Source organism: Cibotium barometz, chromosome 52 (assembly GCF_041138505.1).
Source record: "Cibotium barometz isolate CiBa-2024 chromosome 52, ASM4113850v1, whole genome shotgun sequence".
Taxonomy (NCBI): domain Eukaryota; kingdom Viridiplantae; phylum Streptophyta; class Polypodiopsida; order Cyatheales; family Cibotiaceae; genus Cibotium; species Cibotium barometz.
Genome location: NC_141097.1, coordinates 14,318,008 through 14,339,872, shown reverse-complemented (window position 1 = coordinate 14,339,872; position 21,865 = coordinate 14,318,008). Strand labels below are relative to the sequence as shown.

The 21,865-nt window shown below is 44.9% G+C and overlaps 1 protein-coding gene across 7 annotated transcripts in view; it reads right to left on the bottom strand.

The window, feature by feature from the left end:
- Nucleotides 1–21,301, bottom strand: part of LOC147608841 (5'-3' exoribonuclease 4-like) — a 107,931-nt gene extending 86,630 nt beyond the window's left edge. For 3 of the 7 annotated variants that reach the window (XR_015264411.1, XM_086788826.1, XM_086788829.1), the window contains exons 1-8: nt 21,010–21,211; nt 20,437–20,683; nt 20,014–20,116; nt 19,664–19,740; nt 18,478–18,669; nt 18,258–18,377; nt 18,116–18,178; nt 17,791–17,964 (exon numbers count right to left, since the gene is read on the bottom strand). Coding sequence is in view for 5 of the 7 variants with exons in the window: in XM_086788826.1 (XP_086644952.1) it covers nt 17,791–17,964; nt 18,116–18,178; nt 18,258–18,377; nt 18,478–18,669; nt 19,664–19,740; nt 20,014–20,116; nt 20,437–20,646 (939 nt within the window). In the remaining 2 variants the exon portion in view is untranslated. Of the gene's footprint in view, nt 1–17,790; nt 17,965–18,115; nt 18,179–18,257; nt 18,378–18,477; nt 18,670–19,663; nt 19,741–20,013; nt 20,117–20,436 lie in introns of all 7 variants that reach the window. The other 4 variants (XM_086788825.1, XM_086788828.1, XR_015264410.1 and 1 more) reach the window with 3 other exon arrangements.
- Nucleotides 21,302–21,865: the final 564 nt, after the last annotated feature.

The window sequence follows — 21,865 nt, the reverse complement described above, 5'->3', positions numbered from 1 at the left end:
CTGCATCTATCATCTCCAACCTGCTGCCCAACCACACCTGGCTACACCTATCATCTCCACGCTTTGTGTACTTGTTGTACGACCTGCAGTACGCGCTTGTGTGCTGCCCACGTGTACCTGCAGTACTCGCCTGTGTGCTGCCCTTGTGTACCTGCTGTACCACCTACAGATTGCTATAGCCCATGTGTACCTACTGTACCTGCAACTGTTGGCTGCTCACGTGTACCTACTGGCTGCCCATGTGTACTTGCTGGCTGCCCACCTATACCTGACTAGTACCTGTTGTACCTGCAAACTGCTGGCTGCCTACATGTATTTGTGTGTATCTGCTGTACCATCTTGAGTACCTGCTGGCTGCCCACGTACACCTGACAGTACCACCTGCTGTACCTACTGGCTGCCCATCAGTACCTGCTGGCTGCCCACGTGTACTTGACAGTATCTACTGTACCTGCAAGCTGCCCATAAGTACCTGCTGGTTATGCCAAGTATTTATTTCAATATTTTATCTCAAATTCAGATAATAATTCAAGTTAAATGCTGTTATTCCAAGCTTTGTGTAGGTAAGTTCTTCTCTAGTTGCATACACTCTGGAGGATCATTGGAAAGAGGTTTCTACCATGATTGCCCTGACCGCACCCTCATTTATAGAGGAGCCAGTGAAGGTCAAGAGGGTATGAGGAAAAACCAAGTACAAAGCTTAATTGGGAGAACCGGGAAACGTTCCCTCCGCAGTGTACACTGTTGCCTGCGTTAGTACGGGCGTGCCCATTTGTGCACGGTCCCGGAAGACCAGTGAAAGGCAAGTGTACACCTAGTGAAGGTGGGAATGAGCCTGTGATTTGGGGCTACTCCGACCAACACCTCTTCATCAACTTGAACTAGTTTTATTTGGTTGTTTTCACTCCCTTGTGGAGAAATCTGGCCTGTCAGGCCCGTGACACTTGTACAAATATAATACTCCAAGAAATACAAAAAAGTATTGGGGGGGGGGCCGGCCCTTTCCGGCCCGAATGCTGGTGTCATTTGTTTTTTTTTAGTATTTCCAGTATTTGTGCTGTTGATGTTGTTTCCATTGTTTAATAACAGTTAAATTAAGTGTTCTAAATATGTGTATATTGTCTTCCGATCTGTAGGCCTCCTATAGGGAGCGGTCACATTGGCATCAGAGCCCAGTCGTCTCTCTTTCTCAAGAGGAGACATGGAGTTTTGAGATCGGAAGCAAGCACGCACACTTAATTCAATGGACAGCCACAACAACCCATTGGAAGTGCTGAATTTGAGGGGCCAATCAAGTTCTTCACGGGATTCCGATGCATTGCATGGAAGGCATAAGCCTCTTGAGAGAGTCTACGACAGTGCATACATGGGACAACCATCACGTGGTAAAGAACCCATGCACAAGGAAGAGCCCAATGCATTGAGGGCTGAGTTGGAGCACATGAAGAGACTCTTGCAGGTAAAAGAGCAAGAGCTGAAATTTTTGCATGAAGACCCTCATGTACAAAGTGTCATAGAAGCCAGGAAAGCTGATGCTATGGTGGACATGACTTTTGAGTCTATGGCTCGAGAAGTGGGCAAGAAGCCAAGGGAGCTGGCACTGTCTTATCTTATCCGCAAGGGTGACCTTAAAGAGGGAGAGGATGGACAGCTTATGTTCAAGAATCCACCCCGTTTACAGCATGGAGACCTAGCCTCTCAAAGGTTGAGATCATACTTACATAAAGAAGAAGTTTCGGTCACCCTTCGCCATGCATCCACTCCTCAGGGCACAGGAGGAAACAGATTTATGCATGCTCAAGGCCATTTGGATTCCAAGAATGTACATCATGGGGACAATGGTCGGCATGCAAGCCGAAAGATTTTTCCCATTGAGTTGTCTCGTGGTGAGACATTGCATCATTTGGGGAGGTCACATGCATCAGGGCCACAGATTCATAATGCACATGCCACCGTGCCTTTTGAAACATCTTTGGTTGCCCATGAAGCCCATGCAGAGAAAGCTGCCCCGTTGGATAAGGGGAAGAGAAAAAGAGAAGAACATGTACCACATCCCAAGAAGCTCAAGGAGTTCAAGGCAAGGGACAAGTCCGTGAAATTTGATGCCTTTCATGGAGAGTATGATGCCTCTACGGTGCTAGCTTTTGTGGCCCAGTTTGATATTGCTTTTAGTGATGAGGACTTCACTGAGAAGTCCAAAATTCGTCATGCAAGCATGTTCTTGAAGGGGACAGCTGCCCATTGGTGGATACTGAAAAGACCGCCAAAGATCCCACTTGCACTTGGAAAGAGTTTAAGGACAGATTTTATGCCCAATTCTTGCCTCCTAATGCGGAGCAAACTCTCACCCAAAAGTGGGATAGACTTGAGCAAAAAGATAATGAAAGTGTGCAACAGTATGTCAATAAGTTTTGGAAAGTTTTGCTCGAGGTTTACTCCTTTCATGCAACTCTCTGAGAATGAAAAGAAAAGAAAGTTTCGTTCCGGGTTGCAACCAACCTATCATTCGGGCATTGAATTGCACCCGAAACACACTCTTCAGCAGCTTGTAGCGTCCGCTCTTGCTACATAGTAATTGGTGCTCAAAAACAAGCAAGATCAAGGTGGTTCTAAGGGCAAAGAGAAGACTGTCCCAAACCTGCAAAAAGGTGGACAGCCACCTAAAAAGAGCTTCCGGGATGTCCAAAGGAAGGTAAAGCTGAAAATACCTCATCCAAGCATCATGGGCCAAAGAAGAACAAATTTGGCTTAACCTCCGAGCAAAGGGAGCAATATGCAAAGGAGGGGAAATGCTTTTCTTGTGGCAGCAAAGAGCATATGTTTAGACAATGCCCCAACCGCAAACCAAAGCATGAGGACAAGCAACCCAAGGCAAATGTGCATGCAGTTCCCGATGTCTAGGGAAACACAAAGCATGATGGAAAAGAGAGGATGGTATGCAAAGCATGGGGTCAAATCAAGGATCAGCCCGCTCTATTTATGTTTGATGATTTGTGCAACAGATAATTTCATCTCTACCCAGATGGCAGCCGCCTTTGGGTATTGAGGTTGAGGACATGGGGCCTCAAATTGAAGCAAAAGCTGCCTTTGTTGGTAAAGAGATGCAGGTTACCCCACTTATTGGGAAGTTGCGCATACATATTCAGGGTTATCTTGATCATGAGCATTTCTTGGTTGCCCCACTTAATGGATGCGATGTATTGCTTGGCAAGCCATGGCATCATAGGCTTGAGCCCCGCAAAGAGTACAAGACAAATAGGATTTCCTTTATGCATAGAGGCCGCATGCATGTTATTGATGCTGGCAAGGAAGGGGATTCTATCCCAGTTGTATCTCACATCCAGATTAATAAAGCAATGAAAAAGTGTCTTTCTGTGTACTTGCGTACTTGGTTTTTGTTCGTGATAACATTGAACCAAGTAATGGAAATGTGGATGTTTTGACTCAGGATAGGCTGAATTTTCTTCATGCATACAAAGATTGTTTTGTTGATGCATTGCCTGGTGAACTACCTCCTCAAAGGCTCGAGGATCATTGCATAGGTCTTGTGCCAAGTAGTTCTCCACCCAACAAATTTGCATATCGTGTGAGTGCCGCACAACAAGAATGTAGGCATATGCTCACTTATGGTAGTGCTATGTGTGAACAGGGCTTAACCAAGGGCACTTTTTCCCATGTGGTTTTACCCCTTGGATATTTTGTACTTCTATATTATATGGATGTGGCACACATGCAAGGGTTGACTTGCATTTTGTGGATACCACACTTTTGGCTCTCTCTCTCTCTCTCTCTCATTTCTGTGTGTGAGCTTCTCCATCCTGCACCTAACCCTAATGTGTAGGTTTGTGTGTGTGAGTGTGTGAGTCCAACACCAACAATTGGTATCAGAGCTGGGAGCTGGCCCTGGAATTCTGCCCCTAGAAAATCTGCAGCAAACTCGGCGAAATTCCGTCGAATTCTGACTTGCCGGCCGTTCACTGGTTTTCGCCGACCCGATCTCCGCTGCAAAGGATGGAAAGTGCATCAATTGGACATCAAAACTGCATTCTTAAATGGGAATTTACAGGAGGAAGTATATGTAAATCAGCCCATTGGTTTTGTAGTTCCTGGTGAGGAACATAAAGTATGCAGGTTACACAAAGCATTGTATGGGTTAAAGCAAGCTCCAAGAGCTTGGTATGATAGGATACATGCTCATCTAACCAGCAAAGGTTATGTGAATAGTCCAGCTGAAAGCACCTTGTATGTGAAGAAAATCGATGCCAATATTCTCATAGTCATCTTGTATGTAGATGACATGCTCATTACAGGTACTAGCAAAGCACAAATTTCAGATTTCAAAGCTGATTGAAAAGCTGAATTTGATATGTCAGATTTGGGGCCTTTACACTACTATCTCGGCATACAGTTTATGCATACAGATGATGGCATTGTTATGCAGCAAACTAAGTACATAAAAAGTTTGCTAAAAAGGTTTCACATGGATGAATGTAAGCCCATTTCTACTCCAGTAGAACCAAGTGTACGGCTTACTATGCATGATATTGGAGAGCCTTTTGAGGCCGGCATTTAAAGCCAGGCAATGGGATGTCTCATTTACTTGTGTAACACGAGGCCAGACATATCTTTTGGGGTGTCTTTGTTGAGCAAATTCATGCGCAGCCCAGGCACAAAGCATTGGCAAGCAGTCAAACGCATTTTTCGTTATCTTAAGGGTACCCTGGATCTTGATTTGTTCTATCCCAGGGGGGGCAGCTTGCAGCTTTATGCATACAGTGATTCAGAATGGGCTGGTGATTATGATACCAGGCAATCCACCAGTTGGAATTGTTTTTTTCTTGGCAATTCATGCATATCTTGGTTGAGTAAAAAGCAACCCACTGTTGCCACATCTACTTGTGAGGCTGAGTACAAGGCAGTCTTCACAGCTACAGTAGATTGTGTATGGTTGAGGAGACTATTGGCTGATCTTCGTGAGTGTCAGCAGACACCCACCACCATTCTCACTGATAGCCAAAGTGCTATGGCCGTGGCACGAAATCCAGTATTTCACGCACGTACCAAGCACATTGAGATTCATTATCACTATGTCAGAGAGAGGCTACATGCAGGGGAGATCAGTTTATCTTACTGCCCTACACAGGATAATGTTGCAGATCTATTCACAAAGGCTTTACCTCGAGAAAAGTTTGAAGCTTTCTGCAAAGCTTTGGGCTTACTCTCATACAGAGAGTGATCTGCTACCTTGTACAGGTTCACACTTCCACTACAGGAGGGATTTGCAGGCATATGCTCACTTATGGTAGTGCTATGTGTGAACAGGACTTAACCAAGGGCACTTTTTTCCATGTGGTTTTTCCCCTTGGATATCAAGTGTGACAGGACACTAACATATAATATTTTGTACTTCTATAATATATGGATGTGGCACACATGCAAGGGTTGACTTGCATTTTGTGGATACCACACTTTTGGCTCTCTCTCTCTCTCTCTCTCTCTCTCTCTCTCTCTCTCTCATTTCTATGTGTGAGCTTCTCCATCCTGCACCTTACCCTAATGTGCAAGTACTAGCAAAGCACAAATTTCAGATTTCAAAGCTGATTTGAAAGCTGAATTTGATATGTCAAATTTGGGGCCTTTACACTACTATCTCGACATACAGTTTATGCATACAGATGATGGCATTGTTATGCAGCAAACTAAGTACATAAAAAGTTTGCTAAAAAGGTTTCACATGGATGAATGTAAGCCCATTTCTACTCCAGTAGAACCAAGTGTACGGCTTACTATGCATGATATTGGAGAGCCTTTTGAGGCCGGCATTTAAAGCCAGGCAATGGGATGTCTCATTTACTTGTGTAACACGAGGCCAGACATATCTTTTGGGGTGTCTTTGTTGAGCAAATTCATGCGCAGCCCAGGCACAAAGCATTGGCAAGCAGTCAAACGCATTTTTCGTTATCTTAAGGGTACCCTGGATCTTGATTTGTTCTATCCCAGGGGGGGCAGCTTGCAGCTTTATGCATACAGTGATTCAGAATGGGCTGGTGATTATGATACCAGGCAATCCACCAGTTGGAATTGTTTTTTTCTTGGCAATTCATGCATATCTTGGTTGAGTAAAAAGCAACCCACTGTTGCCACATCTACTTGTGAGGCTGAGTACAAGGCAGTCTTCACAGCTACAATAGATTGTATATGGTTGAGGAGACTATTGGCTGATCTTCGTGAGTGTCAGCAGACACCCACCACCATTCTCACTGATAGCCAGAGTGCTATGGCCGTGGCACGAAATCCAGTATTTCACGCACGTACCAAGCACATTGAGATTCATTATCACTATGGCAAAGAGAGGCTACATGCAGGGGAGATCAGTTTATCTTACTGCCCTACACAGGATAATGTTGCAGATCTATTCACAAAGGCTTTACCTCGAGAAAAGTTTGAAGCTTTCCGCAAAGCTTTGGGCTTACTCTCATACAGAGAGTGATCTGCTACCTTGTACAGGTTCACACTTCCACTACAGGGGGGATTTGCAGACATATGCTCACTTATGGTAGTGCTATGTATGAACAGGGCTTAACCAAGGGCACTTTTTCCCATGTGGTTTTTTCCCTTGGATATCAAGTGTGAAAGGACACTCTAACATATAATATTTTGTACTTCTATATTATAATGTGGCACACATGCAAGGGTTGACTTGCATTTTGAATTCCACACTTTTGGCTCTCTCTCTCTCTCATTTCTATGTGTGAGCTTCTCCATCCTGCACCTAACCCTAATGTGCAGGTTTGTGTGTGTGAGTGTGTGAGTCCGACACCAACAAAGAAGAGATCATGAAGCAGGCTAATGGGCTTTTGGAGAAAGGTTTGGTTCAACCAAGTTCCTCACCTTATTGCCCTCCCGTGCTTCTTGTTCAAAAGAAAGATGGATCATTCCGCATGTGTGTGGATTATAGAGCTCTAAATAAGCTCACCATCAAGAATAGATTTCCAATCCCACGTATTGATGACATTCTGGATAAGCTTGATGGCTCGGCTTGTTTCAGCCGTATTGATTTGAAGAGTGGTTATCACCAGATACGAGTGGTACCAGAGGATGTCCACAAAACTGCATTCAGGACAGCTTTTGGATTGTATGAATTTTTGGTGATGCCTTTTGGTCTCACCAATGTCCCAGCCACATTCAATCGTATGATGGATAGGATATTCTGACCCCGTCGAATATTCACAGGTGTATTCTTTGATGACATCTTGGTTTTCTCCAAGAATGAGCAGGAGCATAGGACTCATTTGGCCACAGTGTTTAAAGAGTTGCGGAAGCATAAACTCTTCATTAATGCCAAGAAAAATGAGTTCTTTCTTTCAGAGATACACTATTTGGGTCACATTGTATCCAAGGATGGTGTAAGAATGGATCCTGCCAAGATTGAAACCATTCGGAATTGACCAGAGCTGCAAAATGTACATCAAGTACGTAGTTTTCTGGGTTTATGTTTATATTATAGGCGCTTCATAAGGCATTTTGCCATGATTGCCACACTGGGGTTGGTTCCACATCTAGGAGCTGAGAGGGGGTGTTAGCAGTCATCTCCTGTCTGTATATTATCTCACAGAGGGCCTTTGTTGTGGGTGTGTCCGCCATAGTGGTTGAGTACTTTAGGTACAGTGCGGTATGGTACGTGTACGGTACGAGTACGTAAAGTACGCATCAAGATAAGTACGTTCATGTTTTATATATATATATATATATATATAAGAAATATCTAGCATCCATACAGAAATAGCATGGAAGACAATGGTAATACTGAAATGAAAACTAATCTATTAACTATTGAGCAATGATCACTGACTAAAATAATTAAAAAAAATGGGCCAAATAAGTGTTGTACATTGAACCTCATATTTGGTACGAAGACCTTATCCGTACGTAGTACGGTACGTATGGAGTCGTACGGAAAGTAGTGAAGGTACACATCGGATGAGTACGGGTGCGGAATGCAACTATGGTGCCCGCCCTGTACCTTTTCTCATTTTTCCCCATCTCCCCGTATTGTTTTCCTATTTTTCTCGGTCGTGGGGCAGTAGTGTGGGGCAGTAGTGTGCTGGCTAGCTGTTTTCAGACCTGGCCGACTAGGAGATGTCCTAGCCGACTTGCATATACTGGCCAACTTGCTTTATTATGCAATCGTGGACATTCAGGTGCTGTCGGCTGCTTTTATGCTGGCCAACTTGCTTTATTATGCAGTCGTGGACACTCAGGTGCTATCGGCTACTTTTATGCTGGTCGACCAGCACTAGCACTGAGGGGTGATATAAATATCACCCTTGGCCCGCACACTTGTAGTATGGGGTATTGTGTACCAGATCTTCTATATAGTGCAGAGTTCACACAGCCTCACTCTCTCTTCTACGTTTTCTCTTCCACACACAATTCCATGTTTTTCCTGCTGGTGGTTCTCTTGTGTTTTCTCATCTTCACCTTTATGGGCTGAATTGTCATCTTCTCCAATCACCAAACGCCATGACTAAAGTTTTTATTACATCTCTCATAATTATTAAGACGTATACCACCTTAGCCTTATAATATATCCAAGGCTTTAACGCTTTAAGCCACATGGCAGCCCCATCGACAAAGAATTTTTTTTTTAAGTGAAGAGCAGGCGGCCACGCGACCCATGCCCAACCCACACGCACGGCCAATCAAAGCAAGCGTCTACACTTTTTTTTTTCAAACGACAAGCCATGCAATGGCCAACGCAAAACACAAACAAAAAAGAAAAAGAAATGTGACGATCTATACAAAAACTCCCTTCTCCTTGAACAGGTGCTTCTCTGCCTTAAAAAACCGTCATCCTCTCTATAGCATGTCAACCTTGTTGCATGCACGAAAGCCTTGCTGTATCCACAACCCTAAGCCTGAATAAGAACAAGATGTTGATTTAAACATGATTAAGACAGAGGAGAGAGAAGAGAGAAATTGGTGTCACGGTTTTTGTGTATTTAGTATGGTACAAAAAGATTGCTTAATGGATGTACATGGCTGAGGCCCCTGGTCAGCCCCAAAGGGTTGACCTCTAGCCCTACATACTCTTCTACTAATAACTTCTATGATGAATGAATGATGGAAATGACTTGCTGAACTAAATTATGATTTGATGCATATATATACAAGTGGGGAGCTGGTTGGCCAACTAGTGGGGAGTTGGTCGGCCAACTACAGGAGCAGCCTACCTACTGCATGGGCTAAAATTCATGATATTATGCTTCAATGTTGCGATTTGCCTTCAATGCTGCCCACACCTTCTGCCATGCCTCTAGCACTTGGCCGCTTGTTGCTTGGGCATCTCTATTGGCTGCCAACAGCAACTCGCTCGCTATCGCGACAGGGTGCCAAGCCCTCCCATGATGCTTATGATGATGATGATGCTAGTGGTGATGATGATGCTGGTGAATTTAATGATGATGGTCTGATACTAATGCTTATGCTGATGATGATGATGATGATTCTACTGTTGTAGATGACCTAAATGTTGTCCTAACTGATTATCCTAATCAAGGATTATGCTGTTCATGCCGAAGATTAGCCATGACACGGGCGTGCACGTGACATCCCCTCTTGCAAAACTTGATGACGGGATGGACACTCTGTCATCCTTCCTCCCTGAACTACTCACTTTGACTTGCTACTTTAACTTTGACTTTGACATTCTCATTAAGAAAATCTGGATTAAGGGAAAAGGGTTTTGTGAAACCAATCTCGAACCGGGAATTCTACTTGCATAGAACCTTTGTTTTCTTTTAAAGGACTGTTTTACGCTAGAATGCTGGAGGAAGCATTTAGTATGTGTTTAACTAAAGAGAGACTCGTTTTGCAACAACTGGCGGGGAGTCGTCGAGGGACGTCGCTCGTGCGGCAAAGCCTGCCGAGGTCTTGACAAGCCTCGGTATGGTTAAAATGGTGCGCTTCCGGTACGATGGGCGAGGATCGACGAAGCGATCCCTGAGTGAAGTGCTAGGACACCTAAGTAGGATCCTAGAGGGTTCTGACCAGGTGATGCACGGGCTTGCGGTTGCTAGGACACCCATGTGTACGTCGAGGGAGATATGGATGAACTGAAAAGAATTACTTTTGTGAACTAAATTTTGATATTGGATCTCGTTGGATGGCCAGCTAGTCTTCAACGGAGAGTCCGAATGATATATTTTGTAAAACAATGGACTCAATATTTTGGAGGATTATGATCAGTAATACTATGATTTCATTGAAAGATTGTTTTAAAGCCAGCCAAATTTGTTAAAATGGCAATTTCATATTGGGTGTGTAAGTGGTATGACTACTTTAAATTTTGCTTGAACCGCCGGCTAGGGGCCCTCGGAACTCTTTTCCTTGGTACCCTGGCAAAACATAACCAAATTTTTATAAAGGAATCCCACCAATATAGTGGTTGGGCGGTTGGCTAACCCATGGGCCGGTTGGGGTAGACTGCATTGGGGGATTCTTGCGATACAAATAGTTGCGATTAAGTTACGTTAGTTAGATCAAGTCCTAGGAAGACTCTTGTTTTTGTGGGAGGGAATCAGCCGGCTGTGCCTCGCTAAAGGAGAAAAAAAGCGGTGATTCTATGGACCAAGTGCAAGTCTCTTCGATGTACTGGTTATGAGTACATATTCTCAGGGAATGCTTTCCTCTAGCTTCGCCTGTTTGCAAACCACTCCATCTGCTAACCTGAATGCATTCTTCTGATGGATCTTTCACCTCCTTGGGACTATGCTTAGTGGCTGAGCCTAAATGCTCTGATACCAATGTTGCATGCACGGAAGGCTTGCTATACTGATCCACACTAGTAAGCCTAACTAAGAACAAGATGTTGATTTAAACATGATTAAGACAAAGGAGAGAGAAGAAGAGAGAGACCGGCATCAAGGTTTTTGTGTATTTAATATGGTGCAAAAAGGTTGCTTAATGAATGTACATGGTTGAGACCCTTGGTCAACCCCAAAGGGGTTGACCTCTGGCCCTACATACTCTTCTACTCATAACTTCTATGATGAATGAATGATGGAAATGACTTGCTGAACTGAATTATGATTTGACGCTTATATATATGAGTGGGGAGCTGGTCGGCCACCTACAAGAGCAGTCGGCTTGCTGTATGGACAAAAATTCATGATATTATGCCTTCAATGCTGCGCTTTGCCTCCAATGTTTGCACACACCTTCTGCCATGCCTCTAGCACCTAGCCGCCCGTTGCTTGGGCATCTCTGCTGGCTGCCGACAGCAACCTGCTGGCACCAACATGGTGCCAAGCCCTCCCATGATGCTGTCAGAATATGCAGCACAAATGATAACCAAACTTGGGTAGACAAGAGCAAGTAGAATGTAGAAAATAGACAACACAAGAAACACAGAGATAGGTGTGTAAACTCTTCTCTATACACAAGATCCCGCAGAAAACTGAATGAGGAAGTGGTGGGGGCATGGGGCCTATTTATATGCCCCATGTGAGCAGTCGGCCAGCACTGGTGGCCCTCCACGACTGCATGAGTAGTCGGCCAGCAATAAAAGAAGCCCACGACTGCATACATCCAGTGGGCCAACAGTAGAATACTCCACGACTGATGTCTGGGCAGTCGGCCAGCCACAAGACTACAGATGGGACAGTCGGCCAGCCACTAGGTGCTCCTGCCAACCTCTGGCATCACTCCACACCACTAAAAAAAATGGAAAAAATAGGGAAAAATACGGGGAGTGAGAAAAAATGATAAAACACCTTATAGAGGGCGGGCACACCCACAACAGAGGCCCTGGTGTATAAATATAGACAGGAGATGACTTCTAACACCCCCTCTCAGCTCCTGGCTGTGAAACCAACCCAAGGGAGCTGGAGTGTTGCCTGAACGTAGCCTGAGGTAGAGACTTCGTGAAGAGGTCTGCCACATTGTCCTCCGTCGAACAATAAAGTAGCAAGATGTCACCAGCCAAGATCTTCTCACGTACAAAGTGATACTGTATCTATATATGCTTGGTCCGAGCATGGAAGACCGGGTTCCGAGCGATAGCTATACAACTCTGGTTATCGCACTGGATGATCGTGGGCTCCTTCTGTGGAAACCCAATCTCGCCTAGCAGCCTCCGCAGCCACACAACCTCACAAGTAGCACCACAAGCAGCCCGGTACTCTGCCTCTGTCGAAGAAAGAGGCAATAGTTGGCTGCCTCTTGCTGCTCCAAGAAACTGCTTCTAAGCCGAGGGTGAAACTGTATCCTCCTGAAGTAGATCTCCTCGTGTCTGGATCTCCTCCCCAATCTCAGTCACTCCAACCTTGGAGCCTGACTCCATCCCCTCCTGTGTAAAAGAGTCCCACATCCTTCGTACTCTACAGATACCGCAAGATCCGCAATCCTGCGTCCCAATGAGACTTCAATGGCGTCTGCATAAAAGAGCTCAACAGCCCCACGGAGAAGGTCAAGTCCAATCTGGTGTTCAGCAACCAGATCAATGAACCAACCAACTTCCGGTACTGAGGCATCAACTGGCTCACAAGGATCAGTAACAGTTAACTTTGTGTTCGGGTCCATAGGCTTGCAGTTCTCCATCCCAAAGGCCTCAAGCAACTCATGAACATACCGCTGCTGAGAGACGAAAAACCCCCTCTGGGTCTGCCAGATCTCCAATCCCAAAAAGAAGTGAAGTAAGCCTAAGTCGATCATCTCAAACTCCTTTGACAAGGCAGCCTTCGTCACTCTAATGTGCTCCACATGAACGCCGGTGAGAATGAGATCATCCACATAAAGGATGATAAGCGTGACCATGCCGCATTCCCGAAAGAGATACAGGTTCGGATCTGCAACCGATCTCTAAAATCCAGTCCGAATAAAGAAGGAATCAATCTTCTGATTCCAGGCCCTGGGAGCCTGCTTAAGACCATACAAGGCCTTACGTAACCTGTAAACCATCCCTTCAGATCCTGGAACAATAAAGCCTGGAGGCTGCTCAACATACACCTCCTCCTGCAGGTCACCATTTAGGAACGCAAATTTTACATCCATTTGATACACGGGCCACCTCTGAGAAGAAGCAAGGGCAAGAACGGTCCGAATCGTGGACATCTGCGCTGTCGGTGCAAAGGTATCCTCGTAGTCGATGCCTGGCCGCTGAGCATAACCTTTAGCCACAAGTCTGGCTTTGTGTTTGTCCACCGATCCATCAGACGCATATTTGGTCTTAAGGACCCATTTGACACCAATGACTGACCGCTTCGACAGCATCGGTACCAACTCCCAAGTGTTGTTCTTCTCGATGGCATCAAGTTCCACCTGCATGGCTTTCCTCCAAGTATCCTGTGAAAGGGCTTCCTTTACGGAAGTGGGCTCTTTGTCCCGCATGATACGAGACATCAAAGCATAGTTCACCTGAAGAAGCTCCGTCGTGTTGCTTTTATCTCGAACTCTATGTGATCTTCGAGGGCCGTCCTCTGTGGTCCACTCGGAGGGTAGCTCCGTGACACCTGACTCCCGAAGGGTGTCTAACAACCACCTAGGTACTCGAACAGATCGTGGAGCCTCCTGTGGTCGCGGGGGCTCAACTCCAGCTGCGGGCTCAACCTCCTGTACTGACTGAGGTTGATCAACTGGAGTAATGGTCTGGGAATCATCATCAGACTCCTCTTGATCTCCAAGAAGTGGCGGCTCCTCGACAGTGGATACTGGAACATGCTCGTCAAAGACTCACATCCCGGCTGACAACAATCTCGTTCCTGTCTGGATCATACAACCTGTATCCCTTGGAAAGAGAATTATACCCCACAAATACAAGCTTGCGGGACTTGGAGTCAAGCTTCCCCCTCTGCTTCTTCGGAATATGTACATACGCGTCACTCCCAAAGACACGGAAGTGCGAGACATCAGGTTTCCTGCCAAAGTATGCCTCAAATGGAGTCATATGGGGTACTGAAGTCGTCGGAGATCAGTTGAGGGTATGGACAGCCGTTGCCACAGCCTCTCCCCAAAGTGGACGAGGAAGATCACGATGCTCCAGCATGGTCCTCACCATCTCCACCACAGTCCTGTTCTTGCGTTCAACAACTCCATTCTCCGAAGGCGATCCTGTATTGGCTAGTTCCCTTTTGATGCCATGATCTGCACAAAATTTGAGAAATACAGTCGAGGAGAATTCACCTCCTTTATCAGCCTTGAGAGTCTTAACCTCAAATCCAGACTCTTTCTCCACCATCACGTGCCAATCCTTGAACCGTGCAAAAGCTTGGTCCTTCGGGAAAGAAAGTAGACCCACGTGAATCTGGTACAATCATCAACAAGCAGCATAAAGTAGAGAGATCCTCCTAAAGATGGTGTCTGTTGAGGTCCACACAAGTCAGTGTGAATCAACTCCAATGGTTTCGAAGCCCGCCTGGAAGCCTGCTTCGGAAAGGATTCCATGTGCTACTTACCACGTATGCAAGAACTGCAACGCCCTTCCCTACTACCCACATCTGGCAAGCCAACCACCATCTGGTCTCGGAAAGCTCGCCTCAATGCATCCATATTTAACTGGCCAAAATGAAAGTGCCACAAATCTCCGACCTGAGAACCTATTAACGAGGAGAGTGCAGAGAGCTTGTAGATACCATTCTCCACACCGCCTTCCCAAACAACCTGGCCAGTCTCACGGTCCCTTAGAGCAACTGAATGCTCCTCAAATTCCACCCGAAAGCCAGTCTTGCATACTTCATGCACTGACAGAAGATGAAAACCCAGAGCAAGGACATAAAGAACACGGGAAGCATGCTTGCCCCCCTTGCCGTCGGGAATAATCTCCATCCGGCCCTCACTATGTATCGGAATAGTGGAGTTGTCGCCAATAAAGATGCGACTTGACTGCCGTTTCAGATCCAGAAAGAAGTCACGGGATGGAGTCATGTGCCTGGAAGCACCACTGTCAAGAATCCATTCCCGAGTATTCATCGCGGTGAAGCCAACTGCCTCCTCGCTCAAAGATGATGAAGCATCAGAGTCCACCATCTCTAAGTGCACAAATGCCGGAGTCTTTGCAGCTGAGGCTGAGGAATCAGCACTCTTCCTTGTCCGCTTAGGGCACTTCCTCCAATAGTGGCCTTTCTCGCCACAATCATTACAAGATCTTTCGGCCTTCAGCTTCTCTCGTTCTGAATCAGGCTTCTTCTCAGAAGACTTCTCCGGTGAAGCCTTCCCTTTGCCCTTGTTGTTATTCCGGCCTTTCGACCGTTGGGCAGTTAAGGCCTCCGAACCTCCGCTGTGAGGAGGGTTCGTGAAACGTTCCTTCTGGTCCAAGACCATTGGCACAAGCTCCTCCCAGGTAATGGTGCTGAGTCTGCCACTCGTAATCAATGAGGAATAGAAAGTAGAATACTGAGCAGGCAAGTGGGAAAGCAAAGTGATGGCCATGTCTTCAGATGATATCTCTTTCCCAGCTTGTAGGACTTCCTGCTGAAGGGCCTGCAGCTTGTTAATGTGTTCCCGCATCGTCGAGGACTTTGCAGGGTTCATAACCCGCATCTGCACTTCCAAGGAGATCCGTTTCATGGGTGATATCCTGTTATACAAAGAAGCCAAGTGCTCCCATATGCCTCTCGCCAGCGTCATGTGCTTTACATGATTGATCACTTGTGGTGTGCAGTTGAGGAAAATAAAAGAACGGACCCTGGCGTTGACACGATCCCACATGTGTGCCTGTGCCTCTCGGTCCTTCCTTGTCGACAATAACTCCCCTTCCTCTGCTTCCGGCCGTGGAACCCCGATGATGATGAAATCAGCAAGGTCATATGACTCCAGCATAGACTCCATCATGACCTTCCAGATGCCGTAATTGGACCTATCCAACTCACGATCCACTGGGAACGTGGGGAGAGTCGGAATCTTCAGGTGCTTCTCAGCCATCTCTAGTAAATCTGCCATCGCGGGGAGTAACCTGAAAGGGTGGGTGGGTGGGAAAAAAAATCTGTAAAAGCTGCAAGTGGCTGTCCAGCACCTTTAGCCCGCCTTTCTCTTGCACCTTCTCTTCCCAAACAGTCCAAAACAGTCCACCAATCAGCAACCTAACGATCCCCCTCTTGCTCAAAAAAACTCCCAAGATCTATCACAAGCCTAGGGCTCTGATACCATGTCAGAATATGAAGCGGAAATGATAACCAAACTTGGGTAGACAAGAGCAAGTGGAATGCAGAAAATAGACAGCACAAGAAACACAGAGATAGGTGTGTAAACTCTTCTCTATACACAAGATCCCGCAGAAAACTGAATGAGGAAGTGGTGGGGGCATGGGGCCTATTTATATGCCCCATGTGAGCAGTCGGCCAGCACTGGTGGCCCTCCACGACTGCATGAGCAGTCGGCCAGCAATAAAAGAAGCCCACGACTGCATACATCCAGTGGGCCAGCAGTAGAATACTCCACGACTCAGTCAGCCAGCCACAAGACTGCAGATGCAACAGTCGGCCAGCCACTAGGTGCTCCTGCCAACCTCTGGCATCCCTCCACACCACTGGAAAAAATGGGAAAAATAGGAAAAAATACGGGAAGTGAGGAAAAATGATAAAACACCTTATACAGGGCAGGCACACCCACAACAGAGGCCCTGGTGTATAAATATAGACAGGAGATGACTTCTAACAGATGCTTATGGTGATGATGATGATGATGATGATGCTACTAAGTTTAATGATGATGACTTGATACTGATGCTAACGACGACGACGATGATGATGATGATGATGATGATGATGATTATACTGCTGTAGATGACCTAAATGCTGTTCTAACTGATTATCCTAATCAGGGATTATGTTGTTCATGCCGAAGATTAGCCATGGCACGGGCGTGCACATGACAAACCCGGTGCCCCCTCCCCTCTATCATACACACATGGCAACATGTGTGATTTTTTCCGTAAGCTTTTTATGGTTCAAACATTAAAAAGGTGGACTGTTTATAGAAGAGAAACCCGCAAATTCATCATCATACGGGCACCACACTTTAGGTATGCAAATTGGGACTAGTGGTTTACAAAAATAAAAAACCCTTCTGCTCCATCTTCACCGACAACTAATCCCACGGCTCTCCGTTCTAATTGATTCTCCTACCTATACAGAGTGGTCTATAGCAACCTCCCAGCTTGCAACCTACCCTTTCCAATTCCTAGTATGCATCGGCTTCACCCACTTGTTGATGGTTCTTACTAGGGCCCAAAGGCGCTTGCAACCACAACCCCCGAAGCCCCAACATTCCAAGTCCTCATCTCAATATACTACTATGGAGGACCTCTCCAACCAACTTCATAGTCTGGCTCCAACCGATTGGCAGCAGGCTTTGCAACAGATGCATCTTCAAGAGTCCATTGTTGGGTCTTTTGGAGTCTAGTAGTGTGTCCATTGGTGTGAACAGCCCTTTTTAAGGTCTAGGCCAAAAGATGAGGCTTCATGCCTATAAAAGCAATGTACATGGTGGAAGTAGTATCACACTTCATTCATCATTGTGTTGTGCAATCTCTCTCCATTCCTCTCTCTCTCTCTCTCAAGCACTATGTAATCTCAACATGGTATCAAAGCCACACTATCCACCTCTCACCTATGTTTTCCATCCCACCATGCTCATGCCTGGCTAACCCTTTTCTTCACGCCATCATGCTCATCTACTTTTCTGTATTTTTCAGGGTTTCTACATTTTTTAAGGTTTTTCATCTTTTCTGAGAATAACAAGTCCTACATGTCTTCCTAATAAGCTGATTCTCATAAAACATTGTAACAGCCTGACCTGAAAAGGCCTTTTCTTTGGGGCAGACTCTCCTCCTCCACTTTGGGCAGACTCTCCTCCTCCACTTTGGGCAGAATCTGCATGCCTCCGGTCAAGCTGACCACAATCAGGTGCTAAATGGCCACTTTGACCACAAATAAAACACTTGGACTGTTGGCCAGTTTGATACACAATCTGCAATTTGCAAATATCAAAATGAAGAACCTTAAATATGGATCATCCAAAAATGGAAAAATAGGGGCAGCAGCACAACACGCGCCCTCCTGCCCATTCACATTTGAGCACACACATGCAGAGATAACAAACAGATGGTGACAGCACATACCTCCCTTAAGATGGAAAAATGTATTTCATGAGTTGCAAGGGCCAGCATAATCAGATCAGCATCCTGAAAAATACCAAAAGAATCCAGGCATTGATATGGCATGACTACACACAATTTACATGCACAAATAGACCAAGCTTACCAATCCATACAAACAATGGCGTGTGTTAGGATCAAATCCAGAAAGATTTCTTTGCAGACGGATATATGACATGATCTTATGCTCCCCTTCACCAGGTGAATTGGCATCAGAGAGAATAACCTGACAGCAGCCAGATATGCTTCAGATTCCATCACAACAGCAATCAAAAACCAGCTTGCAAATACGACCTTAAGAAGACCAAAACCATGTGAGATCTTACTTTGATTTTATGCCATCCAGAATCATGATTAAGGCGGAGGTGAATGTAATATCGAAGAGCTACTGCCAAACTGTCCATGAAAGCTGTTCCTGGGGTAATCACGTTTGAATCATAAGCTTCAGACTCCTCCTGGGGAGGTATGATTCGACCTGCAGCCTCAAACTCCTTGCGAAGCCTTTCTTCTTCAGCAGCCTTGAATCACAAATGAGGGAAACATATTATTCTTTGTGGAGCTTAAGATTTGCTAAAGACCATTAATGCACTCCTGTAGCCAGCCACTTATGTAGGCCAAGGTGGACGCTTCCCCCCAAGTATGGTGTCACCAACTTTGACTGTAACTTTGATTGCATACGTACCATTATCGAAAAAAGTTTCGCATCAAATCTAGAAGCTTGCATTAGAGCACACAACATGTAAAAGACAAGTATTAATTATTGGCAAGTCTTGTGGCTATACCCAACACAGTCAGCAATTAGAGATATTGAATTATGTGGTGACATGAGGCTGCTCTATAATGCAGGAGTACAAGTGAAAATTGGGACTGCTCCCGTTTTAAAGGCCCAAGGGAGGTAACCCAAGCTGACAAGAACACCTCCTCCTGGCCATAGACATTCATGCCCCAAACAACAGTTGCTCTGCTGGCCAACCTGTGACACATCTACCACTCCACCGCTATAGACACGTTCCAAAAAAGCATGAAGACCAAGGTGAAGGTACCAGAATTCAGAGCCCACAGAGTCTACATAGACCAAGCAATGCAAATTGAAGCATCAGAGGCAAGCCATGCCATCTCAACTAAATAGAATCGACATCCAAATTACACACAAGATGAAAGAGCCATTAGAGCTTCCCGAGTGAGAGATACTCAGGGAAAGACAACCTACTTAAACCACATTCTCTCTGCAATATTTTACTTGTGTGCATGGTGATGAAGTTTTTTTTCATTGAGAATGGTACATAGGAATGTCTCGATAGAAAAGATCAGCCCTTTTTATCCCAGCATGGAGACAGTGAACATTGGTGGCTGCTACAAGGAAATAGCTGTGGGGGCAGTTTTCAGTCCAAATTTTTTGAAGGCAACATCTACATTTGTGGAAGACACAGTCTAGCTTTTAGGCAAGGTTGAGGATTTTGCCTTCTCATGAGCTTTTTTGCATAACCAGTGCAGCACCATTCAAAAACTTACAGCATCAGCAGCATCTTTAGCAGCACGAAAACGCCTTGATCGTTGCTGATTCATTTTCGCCCTTGGTGCCACTCCATCTGAAGAAACAAACAAACTTCTATGGCACATACATTCATACATATGTATACATGCATGCAAAATACAAACATGTACATACAAAACGTAAGAAGACTGCATTCACACACACGCGCGCACTTGATACATACGTGCATGAATGCATGCAGTAAGAAGGCTGCATCAAACTTCTGCCCTCTTTGCAAAGATCTTATCAAGCTTAGAAAACACCTAAATGTAGAAGAACGATGCCTGGCAAAGCATGTGATCTGGCTGCAAGTTTTAAAGATCCATACCAATTGCCATGTATAACAGCTTTCTGGGTCGCACCATCGCAAAAAGACGATCAATGTACTCAAACACCCGTCTGAAAACTTCATCGTATGTTTTTGGTGTGGGCTGCCATGATCCAATCCAAAAAATGTGTTCTTAAATAAACCAGGGAAAAAAGGAGCACAAAATTTAAACAATATCTGATCACTTGAAAAGTGCTGTCAAAAAAAAAATGAAAAATGAACTAGATTTTTACAATTTGTGGAAAAACTGAACCGTTTCAAGTTGAGATAAATAAGAATGAAATTTGAAAAAAAAAACTAAAAAGAAATATACAACCACTTGAGGACTGCCAAAAGAAATTGAAATTTTTCATTTATGAAGATTGCAAATAATGTTAAATTTTGTTCAGTATGTACAACTACTAGGGAGGGGAAATGCCGTACCGTGTCGTCGGGGTGGAAGCAAGGATGGATGATGCCATTCATGTCAAGGTAAAGGTTGTCAAACTCAATGCCATTAGGGTTTGGTTTGCTTGCATCTACTGATGGGTGGATGGTCTCCTGTGAGTTGTCCTGGGGCTCCTCTTCAACCACATCCACCACTATAAGAGGGTACCTGGCTGCCAACCATCTGTAAAATGCTGGAACTCCCATGCTATCTTCTCTGTACAGCCCTCCTCCTTCCTCCCTTCTTTTATATGGCAGTTCAAAAAATAAAAAATAAAACTACAATTATCAAAAAGCCTTCACTTCATGCAAAACCCTAATAGTCTATGCATATCTGCTGCATTGCTCTCATGTGAAATGTATTTAAATTTGGATTAATTTATTCCTCCTTCCACTAAAAAAACAGGGCCAATGAAATATAAAGGTGTATAGGGCATGCTAAATTAATTCTTCCCTAAAAGGGCAAGAATAAGTGTTAGTCAAAATAATAAATAAAAGGTACATAAAGAAAAAAAAACTATATAGTGCACACACTAGGTGGAAAAAAGCATTGAGAAAATATGCGTTTACCTTTTTAAAATATTATTTTAGCAAAAAATAGGGACTTGAGTAGAAAAATCAACAGACCAAAATGCATATATTTCTAAATATCAGTAGATTACAATTTGATCATAAACATGAAAAAGGGCTGGATAAGCAAGGCGACCCTCTAGACAAAACACGAGGACAGACAGACAGACCAGAGGCAAACCCTAGGGAAAAAAAAAAGAGTAAAAGGTAATGCATTTTTACGTTTTTATTGGGTGTTTTATAGTGTTATTAAAAAAAATAGCGTTGCCCTATTATGTTATTAGGTCGGGTGAGGAAGAGTAACCTCTTCTCTTATTTCTTCTTAAGGGACAAGTTTCATGGGTTGCTACGTTGGCTAAGAATTGAGAAATTTCTCGAGGCTTGGGCACGCAGTTTGGAGGCTAAGAGAAGAGTAACCTCTTCTCTTATTTCTTCTTAAGGGACAAGTTTCATGGGTTGCTACGTTGGCTAAGAATTAGGACGAAAGGAGAAATTTCTGGAGGCTTGGGCATGCAATTTGGAGGTTTGAGGAGGGGTGGCCTCTTACCCGTCGAAAACAGGTGAGGTTACTCGATCGTCAATTTTACAAGGCACTTAAATAGATGCAGCTGAAATTCTTAAAAAAACAAGAATCTGATTCGCCTACTGCAATTCAATATCCTCCCTCCTTCATTGGTTAATCCCCTTAGTTTTCTCTTATGACCCTCATTTTCTAGAGGGGCTACGAAGTGCAACAAGTTTTCTCAAACCCCCATACCCCTACTACCCTTGAGGTGGAACAACTTAACTCAATCCTGCTACCCCCACTACCCCTCGATAAAACACAGCTCTAAAGATGGGTGCCCATGAGCCTCTC